This window comes from Pelophylax lessonae, assembly GCF_965119305.1.
Source record: "Pelophylax lessonae genome assembly, chromosome: 4".
NCBI classification, from domain to species: Eukaryota; Metazoa; Chordata; class Amphibia; order Anura; family Ranidae; genus Pelophylax; species Pelophylax lessonae.
Genome location: NC_138771.1, coordinates 446,008,884 through 446,032,241, shown reverse-complemented (window position 1 = coordinate 446,032,241; position 23,358 = coordinate 446,008,884). Strand labels below are relative to the sequence as shown.

At 41.4% G+C, this 23,358-nt stretch overlaps 1 protein-coding gene across 1 annotated transcript in view; it reads right to left on the bottom strand.

The window, feature by feature from the left end:
* The window catches only part of LOC309555087 (parathyroid hormone/parathyroid hormone-related peptide receptor-like), a gene marked incomplete at its 5' end in the record, with an annotated part of 66,340 nt that extends 43,183 nt beyond the window's left edge, over positions 1-23,157 (bottom strand). Inside the window, one exon of the mRNA XM_082256914.1 lies at positions 23,107-23,157. Coding sequence (XP_082113040.1) covers positions 23,107-23,157 — 51 coding nt within the window. The remainder of the gene's footprint in view (positions 1-23,106) is intronic.
* Positions 23,158-23,358: the final 201 nt, after the last annotated feature.

The window sequence follows — 23,358 nt, the reverse complement described above, 5'->3', positions numbered from 1 at the left end:
CTCCTCCCAGGTAATAGCTAACCCCGAGAATCTAGCAAACTCATCTATATATTTCATACCTGCTGGCAGAGATGATCAAAGATTAGATAAAAATAGAAGAACTTTGTCTGCGTACAGCGCTAACTTTTCTTCCAAATTTCCTCTGACCAAGCCAGCTACATCCAGAGCAGCCCGTAAAAGACAGACCAAGGGTTCAATAGCAATATAAAAAAGCAGGGGTGACAGAGGGAACCCCTACATGGTGCCACGAAAAAGCTTAAGAGGGAAGGACTGCAGACCATTGACCCTAATGGAGGCCTTAGGGGCTCCATACACTAATTGGATCCATTGACAAAAAGTGGGGCCGAAACCAAATTTCTCTAGAACAGCCCATATAGATAGGGCCATTCTATACTGCCAAAGGCCTTGATGGCACCCAAGGCCAAAAAGGCACGATCCTTTGAGTTGATAACCGGTATCTGCATATTAAGATATGCCCGCCTGATGTTGACCGCTGTAAATAAAGCCAACTTGATCGGGATGAATAATAAGTGTTATCACCTTTTCAATCTATTACCTAAAACTTTGGCCAGTATTTTAACAATAGATGGAAGTAAAGAAATGTGTCTATACAACTCCGAGCATAAGGGATCCTTATCTTTTTTTCAAAAGGACTATAATCGCAGCCTTGCGCATTGACCCTCAAAACAAAGCTGCATTAAACATGTGGAGTACACAGTAGCCCACTATATCTCTTATAGATTTCAATAGGCATACCATCTGCTCCTGGTACTTTACCATTCTGGCAGCTTGCCACTGCAACTTCCAATTCAGGTTGAGTAAAAGGGGAGATTAGAAATTGTTAATCTACCTGCGATAACACGGGAAGGGTAGTAGGGTAATAGGTGGACAGCTCATTTGCGGTATATATGGCCGGGATGTATATAATTCCTGATAAAAAGATTGTAAGGTAGACAGAATAGAGCCTATTTGAATACACACCTGCCCCCCTTGGTCCTTCAAAGCCACTACAGATGTAGGATTGGATTGACAGCAGACTACTTGAGCCAACAGCCTGCCTGATACCTCTCCTTCTGCCCAGGTCAGTCGTTTCTAGAAGAATTGTTTTATTTCTGTCCCTATCCGCCAACAGTGAGTTCAATCTACTTGGAGAGTCTTCCCATTCTGATTTATTATTTAAACTAGGGTCCAGAAACATCTGCCTTGGCTTGTTACAACTCTGTACGGGTGGATGTTTTAATAGCACTAAGGTTAGCTAAACTTGATTTGATAAAAATAAGCAATGATGCCAATTTGAGCACTGCTTTTGGTAATCAGGTCATAAAATTTTGTGGTATTGGCCATTCATTGCAAAAAAAATCTTGACAATCTGTAAAAAATCTGTATCTGTATCCTTTTCAGTGGAGAATTTGAAATAAGCTTTCACTATTGAATGTGCTTACGCTGCATTTATCCTTTGACTGAATTTGGGAGAGGCTTGAGGTTGAGGTTAGTGCTGACACTGTGAAAGTCATTTGAGGACAGGTAGAGGTGATATACTTAATGATATACTTAACGGACCAAAAAGGAGAAAATAAGTTCATTGTTAGGATTTACAAAGTAACAAATATTCTATATCAGCGGTTCCCAACCTGGGGTACAAATACGTAAGGCATACCCGAAATTAGTAAAAAAAAAAGTACGGTATGGCAGTGGGGAGTCAGGAACTTAAAGTGGTTGTGAACAATCACCTTGTAAAACTACCCATTCAGGTTAAAACTGAAATTAAGGGCAAAAACGTTTGTGTACAGTTTAAAAAAAATATATACAAATACCTTTTTTTCCTTTTTTAAGTGATCCTACAACCTCAATCCCTTTTTCCATTCAATCCAATCCAAATTTAGGAGCTCCGAAGGGGATCCCGCGTATGAGCTGGAGGAGGAGAAGCAACAGCACACTGAACTCTCCAGTTAAAGGCTGTGCGGGGGGGGGGGGGGTTGTCATGACAAGTCCGATCATAGGAGGAGTGCAGGCTGACCATGGTGTGCAGTTAGCGTGGTCAGTTTGTAATAGGAAAGCAGAGGAACTGATAGGAGCACCAGAGTTTTTACATAAAGGAAGCAAAATAAAGAGAAGACAAGACCTTTCCATACAAGTACATGGTACAGCAGGCACATATCAGGAATATGAAATGATGGGGTAGCAAACACTTTAATTCTGTTTGTTCGTTTGGTTTGTTGAGTAAAAGGCTGTGGTGGGGAAAATGTGTGAAGAAGTGTTTTGGCGATTCTGTTTCAAATGCCGCTTTGTGCATTGATATGCCTCCTTAGACCCAGTCTGTCCAGACAATATGGTCACCTGCTGACTCGGCATCATTCACAGGCAGCATAACTATAACTCTTCAATATGACACAGAAATTGAATCCAACACATTTCTACTTGAGCTAAATAAAATACAGAGGATGTTGTTTTACTTTTTTGAAGTGTAAGAAGACAATGACTTTCCTAAGCCCTATCTTTGCAAAGTACTAACACAGACTGGGGGAACCTAGAAGAAATGGGAAGGGTCTAGCCAAGACTGAACTAACTAGCACTAAAAAGGAGAGGAGGACAGATGAAGAAACCAAAATCACAAAGTAAACAGGTTGTTGTGACCACTTAATGTCAGCATACTACAAAACAATAATAACCTGAGGCAGTTCAATAAAGCACAGAAAAAAATACATATAAGTGGGATAGAACACTCTCCACCTAAAATCATAAGATTTCACTTGAACCCAATATAAGTCCACAAAGGATAACTTTTCTTTGGATCTAAAAAGAAAAGAGATAAAAAGCAAAAATGGCCACGGGACTTTACATGAGGTGAGCGCGTGTGGTCAGTGATAAAAGATGAATAATGCAAAGGTAAAATAAATACCAATTTATTATGATATAAAAAGTAACAACATATATCATAAACACATGAAAATTCCAAAATGGTAAATATGGTTACAGTAAAAAATAGGTTGCAGGCTTGTATACATGACATGTTGGTCATTGACAAGAGTATATACATAGTAATACATTACATCATAGTCTCTAGTAAAATATTGCATCTTGATCTCGATGCTTTTTGCGAGCTAGTACTCGCTTTGGGGCCATTTTTGCTTTTTATATGTATATTGGGATGGAGGTGTGTCACAGACAACACCAGACCATGCTCTTTATTGTAAAAAGAAAAGAGATCGAGAACGAGAACGAGAATGCGCAAAACGTATATGTAGCCAGATACTTATCTGGCAAGGAAGAAGCAAATACAGAGACACTATGCTGCAGTTGCTCTATCTGTCCATAAAGAACCTCTATGCTGATCTAGCTAGTGCCATTCCCCTTCCATCCCCCATAGGGAGATTGTGGGACACAAAGTACCAGAGGGACTCTAATGCAGTACTATGATGGATTGTGGGAAACTGTGTGCACTGGAGGAACTTGGCTATTATAGCAACTGATATGTTTGTTTTTAGGACTATATTCATCCTTGGGCTTCAAACCATGACCTAGCCTGTTGGAAGCCAGGTACGCATAGGGGAGATCTGCACTGAAGATATTGCCGGAGGAGTCCCTAGTTGCCAAGCATCTGGAGCAGAGTTTGCTGCGCATACAGTACTAGTGAGCTCCTCTGGTTAGCTTTACACTACTGCTGCTAGCAGAATGGGACTTAATGTTATTTAGGAACACTGTACCAATACATGCATACATTTTAAAGGGACAGTATTTTAAGTGCACCAACACAAAGTTTAGGCCCCACGCAATAACCGGCAGAAAGTTGAGAGCAAGAAGCCTACTTACTACTGACTGCTATCATGGTAATCACCCATAGGTCTTTCCCTATCCAAGAACACTTTGCAAGTTATATCCAAATGTGCACCTTTGAAACATTTACTGACTGCTGCTAGATAGGTCAAATGTTCATTCATTCATTCATTGTCTTATTAGCATTTGATACTGTTATTGCTGCTCTCATTCTTTATCTTATGTACTTCTGTGGTATAACTGCTAATTGTGTGGTACTATAACATGATGCTTTCAAACTGTTAATCAATTAGAGCAATAACTTTTCCATTGATTGATTCATCATTGCACAGTTCCTCACCCTTAACCTGTGACAATATATTCTACTTCCAGTCAACCAGTATGATGTACATTTCTGGTGCCTTTACATAATTGTGTATGAGAATAATAATATTTTGTATGCATTGGTGACTGCAGCTATCTTTTACCCAGACAGGTGTGTCCGAGAGTACAGAGCTGTTTTCAGAGTCATGGAACAAGAACAGAGAACCTGATACATCAAGCAGCTCTTCCGGGCGTGCGCTACATATATAAATAGACAAGTCCAAAAACATCAGGGGAAAAAAATGGGATGATATTGACATTGATGTCTTGATGCCAAAAACAGTGCTTGAAGGCATCAGATCGCTACTCCATGGATGGCAAAGCATACATAATCACTTTGAGGTTGAAGTGAAAAAGTTGTTAATCTGAAGGAACTCTGGATGATTCGGTTCTCAGGAGGCTCTGCTTTCAACCTGTGCAGTATAGAATGTGCTTGTTTGTAGACTGGGGTAGAAGACTTGGATTAATTTTTTAAGGTTAGCAAGATTCCTGGTGCATTGCTCAAACTGTCAGCCATGCTAGCTTGGATTCTTCGTAGATAGATATGTAACTGAATTGCAATTTAGGCCAACTCTCCTTTGCAGTAATGAGGAAACAAAGTCCTAGGGGCACTCTTTGCTTTTTCCTGCTTTGCAATTTACAGGTGTAGTACAGTGTGTATATATATATATATATATATATATATATATATATATATATATACATATACAGTGCCTTGCAAAAGTATTCGGCCCCCTTGAACTTTGCGACCTTTTGCCACATTTCAGGCTTCAAACATAAAGATATAAAACTGTAATTTTTTGTGAAGAATCAACAACAAGTGGGACACAATCATGAAGTGGAATGAAATCTATTGGATATTTAAAACTTTTTTAACAAATAAAAAACTGAAAAACTGGGCGTGCAAAATTATTCAGCCCCCTTAAGTTAATACTTTGTAGCGCCACCTTTTGCTGCGATTACAGCTGTAAGTCGCTTGGGGTATGTCTCTATCAGTTTTGCACATCGAGAGACTGAAAATTCCCTTGTAGATTTTGCTTTATGTTTTGGATCATTGTCTTGTTGGAAGACAAATCTCTGTCCCAGTCTCAGGTCTTTTGCAGACTCCATTAGGTTTTCTTCCAGAATGGTCCTGTATTTGGCTCCATCCATCTTCCCATCAATTTTAACCATCTTCCCTGTCCCTGCTGAAGAAAAGCAGGCCCAAACCATGATGCTGCCACCACCATGTTTGACAGTGGGGATGGTGTGTTCAGGGTGAGGAGCTGTGTTGCTTTTACGCCAAACATAACGTTTTGCATTGTTGCCAAAAAGTTCGATTTTGGTTTCATCTGACCAGAGCACCTTCTTCCACATGTTTGGTGTGTCTCCCAGGTGGCTTGTGGCAAACTTTAAACTACACTTTTTATGGATATCTTTAAGAAATGGCTTTCTTCTTGCCACTCTTCCATAAAGGCCAGATTTGTGCAGTATACGACTGATTGTTGTCCTATGGACAGAGTCTCCCACCTCAGCTGTAGATCTCTGCAGTTCATCCAGAGTGATCATGGGCCTCTTGGCTGCATCTCTGATCAGTCTTCTCCTTGTATGAGCTGAAAGTTTAGAGGGACAGCCAGGTCTTCGTAGATTTGTAGTGGTCTGATACTCCTTCCATTTCAATATTATCGCTTGCACAGTGCTCCTTGGGATGTTTAAAGCTTGGGAATCTTTTTGTATCCAAATCCGGCTTTAAACTTCTCCACAAGAGTATCTCGGACCTGCCTGGTGTGTTCTTTGTTCTTCATGATGCTCTCTACGCTTTAGACGGACCTCTCAGACTATCACAGTGCAGGTGCATTTATATGGAGACTTGATTACACACAGGTGGATTCTATTTACCATCATTAGTCATTTAGGTCAACATTGGATCATTCAGAGATCCTCACTGAACTTCTGGAGAGAGTTTGCTGCACTGAAAGTAAAGGGGCTGAATAATTTTGCTCGCCCAATTTTTCCGTTTTTTATTTGTTAACAAAGTTTGAAATATCCAATAAATTTTGTTCCACTTCATGATTGTGTCCCACTTGTTGTTGATTCTTCACAAAAAATTACAGTTTTATACAGTCAGGTCCATAAATATTGGGACATCAACACAATTCTAATCTTTTTGGCTCTATACACCACCACAATGGATTTGAAATGAAACAAACAAGATGTGCTTTAACTGCAGACTTTCAGCTTTAATTTAAGGATATTTACATCCAAATCAGGTGAAAAGTGTAGTAATTACAACAGTTTGTATATGTGCCTCCCACTTTTTAAGGGACCAAAGGTAATGGGACAATTGGCTGCTCAGCTGTTCCATGGCCAGGTGTGTGTTATTCCCTTATTATCCCATTTATAAGGAGCAGATAAAAGTTCCAGAGTTAATTTCAAGTGTGCTATTTGCATTTGGAATCTGTTGCTGTCAACTCTCAATATGAGATCCAAAGAGCTGGCGGTATCAGTGAATCAAGCCATCATAAGGCTGAAAAAACAAAACAAACCCATCAGAGAGATAGCAAAAACATTAGGTGTGGCCAAATCAACTGTTTGGAACATCCTTAAAAAGAAAGAATGCACCGGTGAGCTCAGCAACACCAAAAGACCCGAAAGACCATGGAAAACAACTGTGGTGGATGACCAGAGAATTATTTCCCTGGTGAAGAAAACACCCTTCACATCATTTGGCCAGATCAAGAACACTCTCCAGGAGGTAGGTGTATGTGTGTCAAAGTCAACAATCAAGAGAAAACTTCACCAGAGTGAATACAGAGGGTTCACCACAAGATGTAAACCATTGGCGAGCCTCAAAAACAGGAAGACCAGATTAGAGTTTGCCAAACAACATCTAAAAAAGCCTTCACAGTTCTGGAACAACATCCTATGGACAGATGATACCAAGATCAACTTGTACCAGAGTGATGGGAAGAGAAGAGTATGGTGAAGGAAAAGAACTGCTCATGATCCAAAGCATACCACCTCATCAGTGAAGCATGGTGGTGGTAGTGTCAGGGCGTGGGCATGTATGGCTGCCAATGGAGCTGGTTCACTTGTATTGATGATGTGACTGCTGACAAAAGCAGCCGGATGAATTCTGAAGTGTTTCGGGCAATATTATCTGCTCATAATTAGCCAAATGCTTCAGAACTCATTGGACGGCGCTTCACAGTGCAGCTGGACATTGACCCGAAGCATACTGCGAAAGTAACCAAAGAGTTTTTTAAGGGAAAGAAGTGGAATGTTATGCAATGGCCAAGTCAATCACCTGACCTGAATCCGATTGAACATGCATTTCACTTGCTGAAGACAAAACTGTAGGGAAAATGCCCCAAGAACAAGCAGGAACTGAAGACAGTTGCAATATAGGCCTTGCAGAGCATCACCATGGATGAAACCCAGCGTCAGGTGATGTCTATGCATTCCAGACTTCAGGCTGTAATTGACTGCAAAGGATTTGCAACCAAGTATTAAAAAGTGAAAGTTTGATTTATGATTGTTAATCTGTCCCATTACTTTTGGTCCCTTAAAAAGTGGGAGGCACATATACAAACTGTTGTAATTCCTACACCGTTCACCTGATTTGGATGTAAATACCCTCAAATTAAAGCTGGAAGTCTGCAGTTAAAGCAAATCTTGTTTGTTTCATTTCAAATACATTGTGGTGGTGTATAGAGCCAAAAAGATTAGAATTGTGTCGATGTCCCAATATTTATAGACCTGACTGTATCTTGTTTTATATATGTTTGAAGCCTGAAATGTGGCAAAAGGTCGCAAAGTTCAAGGGGGCTGAGTACTTTCGCAAGGCACTGTGTATATATATATATATATATATATATATATATAGTATCTCACAAAAGTGAGTACACCCCTCACATCTTTGTAAATATTTTATTATATCTTTTCATGTGACAAGACTGAAAAAATGTCACTTTGCTACAAAGTAAAGAAGTGTGTGTACAGCTTGTATAACAGTGTAAATTTACTGTACCCTCAACTCAACTCAACTCAACACACAGCCATTAATATATGTGTAACAAAAACACATATGTTTTTCACTGAGTGATGAGCGGCTGTATTATTTAAGTAGATTCAATTAATTTTATCACTAATTTGTTGCTTAGCGCAGGGTGGACTCTGGGTATAGAGTAATTTATCACACACAGCCATTAATGTCTAAACTGCTGGCAACAAAAGCGAGTACACCCCTAAGTGAAAATGTCCAAATTGGGCCCAAAGTATCAATATTTTGTGTCGCCACCATTATTTTCCAGCACTGCCTTAACCCTCTTGGGCATGGAGTTCACCAGAGCTTCACAGGTTGCCACTGGAGTCCTCTTCCACTCCTCCATGACGACAACATGGAGCTGGTGGATGTTAGAGACCTTGCGTTCCTCCACCTTCCATTTGAGGATGCTCCACAGATGCTCAATAGGGCTTAGGTCTGAAGACATACTTAGCCAGTCCAACACCTTTACCCCCAGCTTCTTTAGCAAGGCAGTGGTCATCTTGGAGGGGTGTTTGGGGTCGTTATCATGTTGAAATATTGCTCTGCGGCCCAGTCTCTGAAGGGAGGGGATCATGCTCTGCTTCAGTATGTCACAGTACATGTTGGCATTCATGGTTCCCTCAATGAACTGTAGCTCCCCAGTGCTGGCAGCATTAATGCAGCCCCAGACCATGACATTCCCACCACCATGCTTGACTGTAGGCAAGACACACTTGTCTTTGTATTCCTCACCTGATTGCCGCCACACATGCTTGACACCATCTGAACCAAATATGTTTATTTTGGTCTCATCAGACCACAGGACATGGTTCCATTAATCCATGTCCTTAGTCTGCTTGTCTTCAGCAAACTGTTTGCGGGCTTTCTTGTGCATCATCTTTAGAAGAGGCTTCCTTCTGGGTCAACAGCCATGCAGATCAATGTTATGCAGTGTATGGTCTGAACACTGACAGGCTGACCCCCCACCCCTTCAACCTCTGCAGCATTGCTGGCAGCACTCATATCCAGAGGTTGTCTTTGGGAAACAGATGTATGACGCTAAGCACGTGCACTCAACTCCTTTGTTTGACCATGGCGAGGCCTGTTCTGAGTGGAACCTGTCCTGTTAAACTGCTGTATGGTCTTGGCCACCATGCTGCAGCTCAGTTTTAGGGTCTTGGCAATCTTCTTATAGCCTAGGCCCCATTGATGGCGAACCTTGGCACCTCAGATGTTTTGGAACTACATTTCCCATGATACTCATGCACTCTGCAGTATAGTTAGGCATCATGGGAAATGTAGTTCCAAAACATCTGGGGAACCAAGGTTCGCCATCACTGGCCTAGGCCATCTTTATGTAGAGCAACACTTTTTTTTTTTTTCAGATCCTCAAAGAGTTCTTTGCCATGAGGTGCCTTGTTGAACTTCCAGTGACCAGTATGAGAGAGTGAGAGCGATAACACCAAATTTAACACATCTGCTCCCCATTCACACCTGAGACCTTGTAACACTAACGAGTCACATGACACCAGGGAGCGAAAATGGCTAATTGGGCCCAATTTGGACATTTTCACTTATGGGTGTACTTACTTTTGTTGCCAGCGGTTTAGACGATAATGGCAGTGTGTTGAGTTATTTTGAGGGGACAGTAAATTTACACTGTTATATAAGCTGTACACTCACTACTTTACATTGTAGAAAAGTGTAATTTGTTGTCACGTGAAAAGATATAATAAAATATTTCCAAAAATGTGAGTGGTGTACTCACTTTTGTGAGATACTGTGCATATACAGTATTTATAACTGTAGCATGTATAGCCAATTTTAGTGGTTAGCACTGGTGCAGGAAGAGCATTGAGTACAAAATGTTCATCACAACTTTCATCCTTGTGTTCTTTTTTAGAATTCCATGTTTGTTATTATTGTGTGTCCTCAGAAAACTGAGAGTTACATCAGCAAGGTCCAAAATAGATTAAATAGCTTGTACTGACCCTCCCTCTACAGACAGTCTGTGTTCTGCAGGTATGTGACACATTTCTCACCTGAGTGCCATGGACGCCTTGTATCTGCCAGAATGTGATTTGGAACAATGTATCAGTGATACCATACAGAACACAGAGTAAGGTCTTCCCGGCAGAGAACAGACTTGAGCTGTGTAAATGTTTGTAGACAGTCAGTCTAAAAATGCAGAAGAGAGCTGAGGAGGAGGTGTGGGAATGTTTATATAGAGGTCAGCTGGCCTTATATATATATATATATATATAGCAATTACCAGCAGAGAATGGGTAATACTTTTACCTATACAGGTGACTGAATCCTGTCTGATTCCTATGCCACACATTATAAAAAAATTGGGCAAACATTTTCGTCCGAGAAACGATCGTACGATTTTCTGATAGTGTGTACACAACTTTCAACAGCCGATTCCAACCTTCCAAATAAAACGTTTCCAAAGAGACAAACTCCGAATTGTTTCTCGTGCGGGAACAGAAGGAACGATTTTCGTTTAATGCATACCATTTTTGTACGATTTTCCTATGAGAAATACCAGGTACGAAAGACTGTGCATGATCAGAAGCAACAAATAACTAAAAAAAGCCTTTGTCGTACGAGAATTTTCGTACATATTTTCTATCCTCGGTTCCGACTTGCTGTGAAGCATCAAGGAAAACCAGCCAATTGTTCACCCAATTTTCTCATAGTGTGTACAGGGCTTCAGGCAGGCTGATCAAAAAAACAAAACAAAAATCTAATGGATTCCCTTAGCCACACAAGCAACGTGGATGGAGGAATCCTCCCAGCTGTGCTATTGTATTCTGACAGCAAGGACTACTCTGCTGTCAAAATACACTGATCAGGCTGCAATCTGCTGCAGCTGGACATTACACCGAGTGTTTCAGACATCCATCCCTGGGCGTATACTGCCCTAAAGCTCCATTCACACCTGAGCGTATCGATATACTGGAGTTTTTCCCTTGTTTCTTTCAAGCTTCATTTGCAGCTTTTTCAAGCGTTTTTAAAGCAATTTAGAAGTGTATTACAAGCATTTTAGAGCTTCAGGTATTTTGTTTAGCCAATAGAAAGCACTAGGAGGAGGGGGAGAGAGTTGCTATTTGAGCGTTTTACGTGTGTTTTTCTGCTCAAGTCAGGCATTTCTATTGACGTCTATGGGGCCAAAAATGCTTGTAATCTGCCAAAAAGAAGCTCATGTTCTTTTTTGAGATTTAGGCGTTTTGCTTCAGGCGACAGAACGTGCATATGTGAACAGGGGCCAATAAAATTAATGCAATTTTACTTGTTGGGCGTTTTGGAACTTCAGAGCTGAGCATTTTACAAGCTGAAAATTGTTCGGATGTGAACGGGCCTAAACTTTGGTACCACTCAGTGCACTGTCCAGCCACAACAGCTTTTGGCCTCTCATAGAGTTTTTTCAGACTGCCGAAAGCAGTCATTAATGCTGCACCAGCACCTTTCGTTAGCACAAATACAAATTTTCATGCACAGGGGCTAAACACTGAGTGTACATAAGGCCTTATCTGCTTAGATGTCTTTGGGTGGAGTGAAAACTAGGGTTGAGCGAACACGGACTGTATTCTTGGGGGTCGTACCGGACTTTTGGGTGTTCGGTACCCGGACACCGACCCGAACATTTTACTGTATATTCGGGATACAGTCCGTTGTTCGGTAATTTATTACATGTTTTGGCGCGGTTTTAATGGTGCGGTTTCAACAGCTGCAGGGCAGCCAATCAACAAGCGTTTAACTAGTGTGCCCTTAGCAGCCATCACAGCCATGCCTACTAATGTAACGCACGTCACTCTGCTCTAACTACTGTAGGGAGAGGTTCCTGATGCTGCTGATTTGAGGGAGAGATAGGAGATTATTGTAGAGACAGGCTGGAGATTGATTTCAGGGAAAGAATAGGACAGAAGAATCTTCTTTAATCAGACAGCGATCTACATCGATTTTGTAGTGTGGGGGTGCAGTGCACAATCTTTTTTGCCCTGACCTGAGCCCAGTGAGGAGGAGGGAGAAAAAAAAACTTTTATCAGTCTGTTAGGTGGGCAGCGTGCAGCGGACATTTAATGCAAGCTCAGTGCATATGTGTCTGCTTAATCTGGATTTTAAAAAAAAATGTTTTTTCCTTCATATTTTACTGTGACATACAGTGGGTACGGAAAGTATTCAGACCCCCTTAAATTTTTCACTCTTTGTTATATTGCAGCCATTTGCTAAAATCATTTAAGTTCATTCTTCTTCCTCATGAATGTACACATAGCACCCCATACTGACAGAAAAACACAGAATTGTTGACATTGTTGCAGATTTATTAAAAAAGAAAAATTGAAATATCACATGGTCCTAAGTATTCAGACCCTTTGCTGTGACACTCATATATTTAACTCAGGTGCTTTCCATTTCTTCTGATCATCCTTGAGATGGTTCTACACCTTCATTTGAGTCCAGCTGTGTTTGATTATACTGATTGGACTTGATTAGGAAAGCCACACACCTATCTATATAAGACCTTCCAGATCACAATGCATGTCAGAGCAAATGAGAATCATGAGGTCAAAGGAACTGTCTGAAGAGCTCAGAGACAGAATTGTGGCAAGGCACAGATCTGGCCAAGGTTACAAAAAGATTTCTGCTGCACTTAAGGTTCCTAAGAGCACAGTGGCCTCCATAATCCTCAAATGGAAGACGTTTGGGACGACCAGAACCCTTCCTAGAGCTGGCCGTCCGGCCAAACTGAGCTATCGGGGGAGAAGAGCCTTGGTGAGAGAGGTAAAGAAGAACCCAAAGATCACTGTGGCTGAGCTCCAGAGATGCAGTCAGGAGATGGGAGAAAGTTGTAGAAAGTCAACCATCACTGCAGCCCTCCACCAGTCGGGGCTTTATGGCAGAGTGGCCCGACGGAAGCCTCTCCTCAGTGTAAGACACATGAAAGCCCGCATGGAGTTTGCTAAAAAACACCTGAAGGACTCCAAGATGGTGAGAAATAAGATTCTCTGGTCTGATGAGACCAAAATAGAACTTTTTGGCCTTAATTCTAAGCGGTATGTGTGGAGAAAACCAGGCACTGCTCATCACCTGTCCAATACAGTCCCAACAGTGAAGCATGGTGGTGGCAGCATCATGCTGTGGGGGTGTTTTTCAGCTGCAGGGACAGGACGACTGGTTGCAATCAAGGGAAAGATGAATGCGGCCAAGTACAGGGATATCCTGGACAAAAACCTTCTCCAGAGTGCTCTGGACCTCAGACTGGGCCGAAGGTTTACCTTCCAACAAGACAATGACCCTAAGCACACAGCTAAAATAACGAAGGAGTGGCTTCACAACAACTCCGTGACTGTTCTTGAATGGCCCAGCCAGAGCCCTGACTTAAACCCAATTGAGCATCTCTGGAGAGACCTAAAAATGGCTGTCCACCAACGTTTACCATCCAACCTGACAGAACTGGAGAGGATCTGCAAGGAGGAATGGCAGAGGATCCCCAAATCCAGGTGTGAAAGACTTGTTGCATCTTTCCCAAAAAGACTCCTGGCTGTATTAGATCAAAAGGGGGCTTCTACTAAATACTGAGCAAAGGGTCTGAATACTTAGGACCATGTGATATTTCAGTTTTTCTTTTTTAATAAATCTGCAACAATGTCAACAATTCTGTGTTTTTCTGTCAGTATGGGGTGCTATGTGTACATTCATGAGGAAGAAGAATGAACTTAAATGATTTTAGCAAATGGCTGCAATATAACAAAGAGTGAAAAATTTAAGGGGGTCTGAATACTTTCCGTACCCACTGTACACTGCTGTTCTAATCTGCTATTCAAAAAGCACCAATTTAAGGGGAAAATTCTTTTTCAGTTTTTCATTCATACTTTACTGTGACATACAGCGTTTAGACACTGCTGTTCTAATCTGCTATTCAAAAAGCACCAATTTAAGGGAAAAAATATTTTTCAGTTTTTCATTCATACTTTACTGTGACATACGGCATTTAGACACTGCTGTGTTCTAATCTGCTATTCAAAAAGCATAAATTTAAGGGAAAAATAATAATTTTTCAGTTTTTAGGGAAAAATCATTATTTTTCAGTTTTTTATTCAAATGGGTTTTTATTGAATAGCGTAATAGAACAACAACAGTATCCAACCTGTTAGGTGGGCGACGTGCGGCGTGTAGAAGCCATTTAATGCAAGCTCAGTGCATATGTGTCTGCTTAATCTGGATTTTTAAAAATAATGTTTTTTCATTTATACGTTACTGTGACATACAGCCTTTACACACAGTGCTGTTCTAATCTGCTATTCAAAAATCACCAATTTAAAGGGAAACTTTTTTTTTCCATTTTTTCCTTTATATTTTACTGTAAGATAAAGCATTTACACACTGCTGTGTTCTAATCTGCTCTTCAAAAATCACCAATTAAAGGGAAAAATACATTTTTTTTCATTCATACGTTACTGTGAGATACACCCTTTGGATACTGTTGTTCTATTCCGCTATTCAATAAACACCCATTTAGGGAAAAAAAATTAAATTGCGGCCTAGTCTGCATATTTTACTGTGAGATACACCCATTGGATACTGTTGTTCTATTCCGCTATTCAATAAACACCCATTTAGGGGAAAGAAAGATATTAAATTGCGGCTTAGTCTGTATCTGTACCTGTGATATACACCCTTTGGATACTGTTGTTCTATTCCGCTATTCAATAAACACCCATTTAGGGCAAAAAAATTAAATTGCGGCCTAGTCTGCATATGTTACTGTGAGATACACCCTTTGTATACTGTTGTTCTATGCCGCTATTCAATAAACACCCATTTAGGGAAAAAAATATTAAATTGCAGCCTAGTCTGTATCTGTACGTGTGAGATACACCCTTTGGATACTGTTGTTCTATTCTGCTATTCAATAAACACCCATTTAGGGGAAAACTAATAATTTTGCAGCGTTTGCTGATTATGTTACTGTGAGAAACACCCTTTAAATTTGTTTGGCGCATCTCCTTCCACCACCGAGGATTGCAGGGCGCTTCAGTTCGCCTCCTGTTGCTAACTCCTCCTACTCCGCTTCCTCATCCTCATCCTCTACCTCCTCCGCATCCGGAGCAGTGATCATTTTCAAGACTTTCAGGGCAGTCATTCACAAGTGGCTCCGAGGGTGGGTTCCTGCACCCACAAACACCAGGTACACAATTGTCCAGCAAGGGCACAGTTCTGGAGGATGACGAGGTGGAGGATGAGGAGGAGGAGATGGAGGAGGAGGAACCATGTTCACAGCAGGGTGGCACCCAGATAACTGATAACAACAGATACTACATTTGATCTTAGCCAAAAGGTTGAGAAGCAAAGCTGGTGGCATTCCCACCTGACAGCGGGGGCACAGTGGAAGCACAAGGCAAAGGCAGAGGAGGAGGTCGCCAATGCAGCCAGGGCACCGCCAGCACCTCAGAAGGCAGGGTTAGCATGTATGAAATGTGAAAAAGCTTTGTCGGCACGCCACAACAACCAGGACCACCAGCTGTTTTTTTTTTTTTTTTTAAGCCCGTGGTGTGTGAACACACTCAGACTATCACCCGGTGGGTGCATAAAAAAGTGCACACCAAAAAAGTGAAACACAAAAAGTGCACAGGGTGTACACATGGTCCCTGACCTTGATCCCCCAGGCGCAGGGCTCCTGACAGGGACTGGGGTACTTACACTGGCTAACCTGGCCGAAACCAGGCAGCCCCGTTCTTTAGGAGGTCTGCTGAAACAGACCACCCCAAGTACTAGGTGGGGATCTCCCAAAGAGAGACCCCATGAGAGAGGGCGAACCAAGCCAGAAGGCTATATCCACCCCCTCCCAAGACTTTCAGGGACAGGCTAAAGGACCTACACCCTACTAATCATGCTGTGCAAAATAAAGTGTACTGCCACAATAAAAAACACAAAACGTGAGACACACAACACATAAGAGTGGGGAAAGGGATAGTGGAGAAGTGCAAGGTTAGTGCCACGTTGCAATACTATGCCAGGCCCTTCGGCCAGGAATAAAAAATTCCTCTGGTCCTGACTCCTGACCAAAAGGCCCGGCCATAGAGGCAGGTGTGCCAAACCTGTGTAGGAAGTGCAGTGTCCTTGGTGCCATACTCATAGTGTTGCCATCCACCGTGAATTATGGCACCCCTGGACTGCCACTACAGGGGCACATACACCACAGGCTTTCAGAATCCGGTCCCTGGCAAGACCAGTGCAGCCCTGTCCCTACCAGAAGGCCTCAGAACTTAGACAGTTTTGGGAGAGCCCGGCCCACAACCAGGGACACATACCTTTTTTACAAGGCCAGACTCAACTCAGAAGGGGGAAAAAAGTCCCCCCGCCGCCATCACCGTTCCTTATCATATACCATATACAGTTCCTTACGTACTATACATGTACTGAATGACGGGTCTGCCCCCTTCAACTTCTGGGTCTGTAAATGAGTCACATGGCCTGAGCTTGCCCTTTACGCCTTGGAGGTGCTGGCCTGCCCTGCAGCCAGTGTATTACCTGAACGTGTATTTAGCACGGCTGGGGGCGTTATCACATACAAGCACAACCGCCTGTCCAGAGCCAATGTGGACAAGCTCACGTTCATTAAAATGAACCAGGCATGGATCCCACAGTACTTGTCCGTAACTTGTGCAGAATAGACATGTATACCGGCCTTACCAAGCCATTGTTGTATTTTTGATCTTTCTCACTCTTTTGGGGTGTACCCTAATTTAAAAAGAAATAAAATTAAAAACAAAAACCAGTGTTGGCTACCTCGTCCGCCTCCACCGCCACTTCCACCTACACCGCCACATCCACCGCCACCTCAACCTCCTACTCCATATGGGCCTCGTCATCCTAGATCAAGATGATTATTTTTTATTTTTATGTTTTTTATGTTATTTTAAGTTATTTCCCTATCCACATTTGTTTGCAGAGCACTTGCCATGCTCTTAGCAAGATTTTGCCGTCATTTGCAGCCCTCTAGCCCATTCCTTGTTTTTTTTTAGAGCCATTTTAGTGCTCAAAAGTTCAGGTCACCATTGACTTCAATGGGGTTCGGGATCGGGGTCAAGTTCAGGTTAAGTCCGGGTCACGAACCCAGACTTTTTTTAAGTTCGGCCAGACCCAGCGAACCCGGACATCCAGGTGTTCGCTCAACTCTAGTGAAAACCCAATCCTGGAGTAACTGCATCAAAATGTGTAAGCAGTTATCATTCAAGTTGTCTTTTGTCCTGTTTCCTAGGAAAACAGCTTTGGAATACAGCTTTTCCCCCAAGAAAACTTTTACGAAGTTAAATTGTCTGATTAATTTCCGCTACCTGCAACTGCGTCATGCTTTTTGTTTCCAGTTTGGCAGCCCCGCTTTACTGATCCAATCTTCAGAGGTGGCGCAATTGCTGACATCGGAAAAAAACTCCCTAAGACGCTGTCAACAGTTTATAAAGAACTGTGGTTAGACCCAGCTTTATTGAAATTTGTAGAAAGTGGTGGATGTCTGTGATACCTAACTTTCAAGGTGATGATTGGGATGACATGTGGGATTACCCCTTTGAATATTTAGTGTCTTTCAGGGACTGTCTCATTCAATATAAAATTCTTCATCGGATTTATTACACCCGGGCCAGCCTTGCCAGGATTTATGCTTCTGATTTGGCGAACTGTTGGCGTTGCCAGCATTCCTCATCAGACTTTGAGCATATATTTTGGCAATGTCCACTCATACAGCTCTTCTGACAGGCAGTGGTCCAGGCTCTTGAGGATATTACAGCTCTAAAAGTACCCTTGACTATTGCTGTGTGTTTACTTGGTCTGGTGGAGGAATTGGCACCCTTAGGGCACAGAGGACTTTACTATCACTCTGTTTTACGCACATAAAGTGATTCTTTTATATTGGAAGAAAGCTAAGCCACCCTCAATGACATATTGGAAGACCCTAATTAATAAGGCATTACCATTCTATAAAGCCACATACCAAAATTGAGACTGTCCCAAAAAAATTCAGAAGGTATGACAAGGTTTGACTTCTGATTCATCTACACTCACTTGAGGCCATCATAGTTACTCCTAAGTCGAGTTGATTTCTTTTACTGAGGAACGGAGATGACATCCGACTGTTGGCAGTCATGTTGGACATCAAACCTGTTGTGGCCAGTGATGTCAGTATGTTAACATTGCTATGGGGCTCCTGTAGAGATGGTATTGTCATGCTGAATTTTCCTAGGCTGTATCTAAAATCTTCATATCCTTGCAAAGGTATTACACTAGAGGAGGGGGTTTGAGGATGTTAAAGGCTGTTTTTGTTGCCTTATTGTTTTCTTTGGTATCTGGCTGTGCCAGTAACATTATTGTATTTTTTTGGTTTATCGTATCTTGGATACCCCATTGTATGTTTTCCTATACGAAAAAATGTATAAAAATAATCCCCCCACCCAAAAAAAAAATTGTCTGATCAAATTAACACACGTAAGAAAAACATTTTTAAAAAGTAATCTGTTCTAGAAACGTTTACTCAGAGCTTCAATAAACCAAAGACTGAAAGCCATTTAAAGCAGCCAAATACACAGAAATACGTGTCTGGAAGCTTCTTTACCTGCTAAAGGATTTGTATTCCTGTCTATCCAGTGCTGAGATTTACACAGCTCTACCATACTACACATCCCTGCCTGGCTTTTTTCTCTGCTGCAAGTTAATTACAGGTCTTGTCTCTCCCCTGGCCTGTGACTGTACAGTGATACAGTGATAGGAAAAGACTGATGAGCATATCTGTCTCTCAACCTGCTATCTTATCCTATCAGCCTGCTCCCTGCACTGTAGCACACCTGACTGACTGACCGTGCTGCTTCTCGTCTTAACCCTGCTGAAACCAAGTCAAGTACATACACTGCTTGCTGTTAATTATAAATTAATGGCTATAGAGCTGAATAATGTGTCTCTTTCTTATCTGTCTGGAGTTAGGAAAAGCTACATTTAGATCATAATAAGCATTGGAAAAAAAATGTTCTCCTTGACATATACAGTATCTCACATAAGTGAGTACACACCATTTTTGTAAATATTTTATTATATCTTTTCATGTGACAACACTGAAGAAATAACACTTTGCTACAATGTAAAGTAGTGAGTGTACAGCTTGTATAACAGTGTAAATTTGCTGTCCCCCAAAATAACTCAACACACTGTCATTAATGTCTAAACTGCTGGCAACAAAAGTGAGTACACCCCTAAGTGAAAATGTCCAAATTGGGCCTAAAGTGTCAATATTTTGTGTGGCCACCATTATTTTCCAGCACTGCCTTAACCCTCTTGGGCATGGAGTTCACCAGAGCTTCACAGGTTGCCACTGGAGTCTTCTTCCACTCCTCCATGATGACATCATGAATCTGGTGGAGGTTAGAGAGCTTGTACTCCTCCACCTACTGTTTGAGGATGTCCCACAGATGCTCAATAGTGTTTAGGTCTGGAGACATGCTTGGCCAGTCCCTCAGGTTTACCTTCAGCTTCTTTAGCAAGGCAGTGGTGATCTTGGAGGTGTGTTTGGGTGCATTATCATGTTGGAATACTGCCCTGTGGCCCAGTCTCCGAAGTGAGGGGATCATGCTCTGCTTCAGTATGTCACAGTACATGTTGGAATTCATGGTTCCCTCAATGAACTGTAGCTCCTGTGACAGGAAGTCAGGTAATGTTGTCACAGACAGGAGATACACTTTTGCTTGGTTTAGACAATTCACCAATTACTATAGGGTGTCGGCTGCAAAGGCAGCAGGAAGGTGTAAAGAGGTTGAAAACCATTCAGCTTTTCGGAATGAGGAAGTTAAGGCCTCTATAATTTGTCCAAAGGAAGTCTAAGGATGGCTGCCTCCTGACGCTGTGTGAGCTGGGGAGAGGAGGACAGTCAGATGTGTGCCTCCCGACGCTGTGTGAATCCTGGGAGAAGGATTGCTGCCTCCTGACGCTGTGTGAGCTGGGGAGAGGAGGACAGTCAGATGTGTGCCTCCCGACACTGTGTGAGCATGGGAGAAGACCTCCTGGAGCGATGTGCGCTGAGGAGGGTAAAAAGTGTGAAGACCTCCTGGAGCGATGTGCGCTGAGGAGGGTAAAAAGTGTGAAGACTACTCCAGGTGAGGTCTTGGACTATTTCTATGTGGAAAGAAATAAATGCACTGTTTGCTATGTGAAGAGACAAGCAAAGGAATGGTTGCTATGTGAAGAGACAAACAAAGGGACATGTTCAATGTGAAGAGGAAAAGGGACATGTTCAATGGACATTTGTTATGTGAAGAGAAAATAAATGGACTATTGAGTGTCTGCTGTAGGATCAACAAAGTTTGCCCAACAGTAGGTTGGAGACAGACTCCGTAGGTAGGTTCCTGTATGTGAGAAGGTAGTCGCCCACAGTGGCAAGGATTTATTTTGTGTTTTATTTTTATTTTGATGTTTTTGACGCTTGCACTTGTGTGAAGAAAATTGCATGAATAAACCAAACTGTTGTTTGCAACCACTTCTCGGCTATCTCCCTGTGTAACGAATCCCCCCAAGGGGTCATCCACGCCCGCCACCGAGCTAGTCCCCCCACACTCCCCAGTGCAAGCAGCACTCATGTAGTTCCAGACCATGACACTCCCACCACCATGCTTGACTGTAGGCAAGACACACTTGTCTTTGTACTCCTCACCTGGTTGCTGCCACACACGCTTGACACCATCTGAACCAAATAAGTTTATCTTGGTCTCATGAGACCACAAGACATGGTTCCAGTAATCCATGTCCTTAGTCTGCTTGTCTTCAGCAAACTGTTTGCGGGCTTTCTTGTCCACCATCTTTAGAAGAGGCTTCCTTCTGGGACGACAGGCATGCAGACCAATTTGATGCAGTGTGCGGCGTATGGTCTGAGCACTGACAGGCTGACCCCCCCTTCAACCTCTGCAGCAATACCTGCAGCACTCATACGTCTATTTCTCAAAGATAACCTCTGGATATGATGCTATGACGATATGATGATATGAGCATGTGCACTCAACTTTTTTGGTCAACCCTCGCAAGCCTGTTCTGAGTTGAACCAGTCCTGTTAAACCGCTGTATGGTCTTGGCCATTGTGCTGCAGCTCAGTTTCAGGGTCTTGCCAATCTTATAGTCTAGGCAATCTTCATGTAGAGCAACGATTCTTTTTTCAGATCCTGAGAGAGTTCTTCGCCATGAGGTGCCATATTGAATTTCCAGTGACCAGTATGAGAGAGTGAGAGAGATAACACCAAATCTAACACACTTGCTCCCCATTTACACCTGAGACCTTGTAACACTAATGAGTCACATGACACCGGGGAGGGAAAATGGCTAATTGGGCCCAATTTGGACATTTTCACTTAGGGGTGTACTCACTTTTGTTGCCAGCGGTTTAGACATTAATGGCTGTGTGTTGAGTTATTTTGAGGGGGCGGCAAATTTACACTGTTATACAAGCTGTACACTCACTACTTTACATTGTAGCAAAGTTTCATTTCTTCAGTGTTGTCACGTGAAAAGATATAATGAAATATTTACAAAAATGTGAGGGGTGTACTCAATATATACGTATATACGTATATATATATATATATATATATATATATATATATATATATATATATAAAAAGTTTGGGGGTTCTAGCAAACTTTCTAGCAAACTCTAACTTTCTAGCAAAAAGAAAATACTGATTTTCACATGTAAACAAAAAGTGTCAGAATAGGCCTGGTCTACAAGTGGTTACAATACAAACAACAGTTTTGTCTGTCTACTAAATGCAAGAGAATGTAGGACATAGTGGTCAAAAAAAATATTTTCAATATGCAAAATAATGAAATTATTTTTATTTTTTTACAGTCAATGTAATGGCTTAGCGGCTATGGCAGATGGAAACTTCTGACACATTCATTTTAGCATCAGAAAAAGAGTATTTTGCAAACTGTTTTTCAGACATCTCATTGAAATCTGTTAAAACATTTATTTGCCTGATTGTTTTTTTTTTTTTTTTTTTTCATACAGCCATCTTCAAGAGCATTCTGCTCAACTGGATGCCTCTAAATATTAAAAAAAAACATTTTACACAGTCAGGGGTACAACAAAGATTGGCGCACAGAGAAAAATGTGCCATATTCTTTTTTAGCATCTTATGTGCCAAATAAAAAAAGTGTCGCAAGACAATTTGTTATATGACTGATAGAGTCGCTCTATCCCTCCATACACATCCACCTCTTCTCTCCCTACTGCGGTGCTCCTTGCTGTCTTCCCCTCCTCACTACAGTATTGATGTCACTGTTGTAATGGTGTACATTTTAGAACAATTTTTTATCTCACAACATTGGCTCAAGTGTTTGATTATTTTGATACATGTTAGCAGACATTAAAAGACACAGTAGTATATGGTGCAACAACACATAAAAATTGGGTAATGGCATTGGTAATTTGTTGCACAGAAAATACCTTGATAGTTATACTAAAATATGGTGTATTTCTCTTTGTTAACCTTCCAGTATGCCTTCGTTTTAAAATTTTTTGTTTTTACAGATAAGTATGCCTATGTTTAGACTTTTTTGGGAATAGAATGTGAAAAAACATGATGCTAAGTGCAATAGGTAAATATAATTAGCTATGAATATATAAAGTTATATATATATATATATATATATATATATATATATATATATATACATACATATACATATTATATATATATATATATATATATACATATACACACACACACACACTATATAAATACTAAATATAAAAGTGCAATTATAAAATATGTAAAAATAAGCAAATTGGCCTATGATCTTCTACATTAAAACATTAATGATCCACAAATATATTAATAATTTTCCGTCAAAAAATGAAAAAAAAAAATCAATGCACTGTATAGAATCAGTTTCTCAGCTCCCTGTGATCACACAGCTGTACTCACCACTGCCCAAGTTGGAGACAGAAAGATAATCCAAAGAGTGATAGACCTCATCACTGTCCAGCCAATTTCCTCCATAGCAAGCAAACCATATGGACAGTTTAGTCGCACACTTTCACCATGTCCTCACAGAGTATCCAGAGTGTCAGTGTGCTGAACCCTCCCTGTATGCAGGAGGAAAACTCCCATCAATCTCCAGCTACATGCAATACTTTAGTTGTTTGTAAAGTGAAAAAAACACTTCACAGTCACATT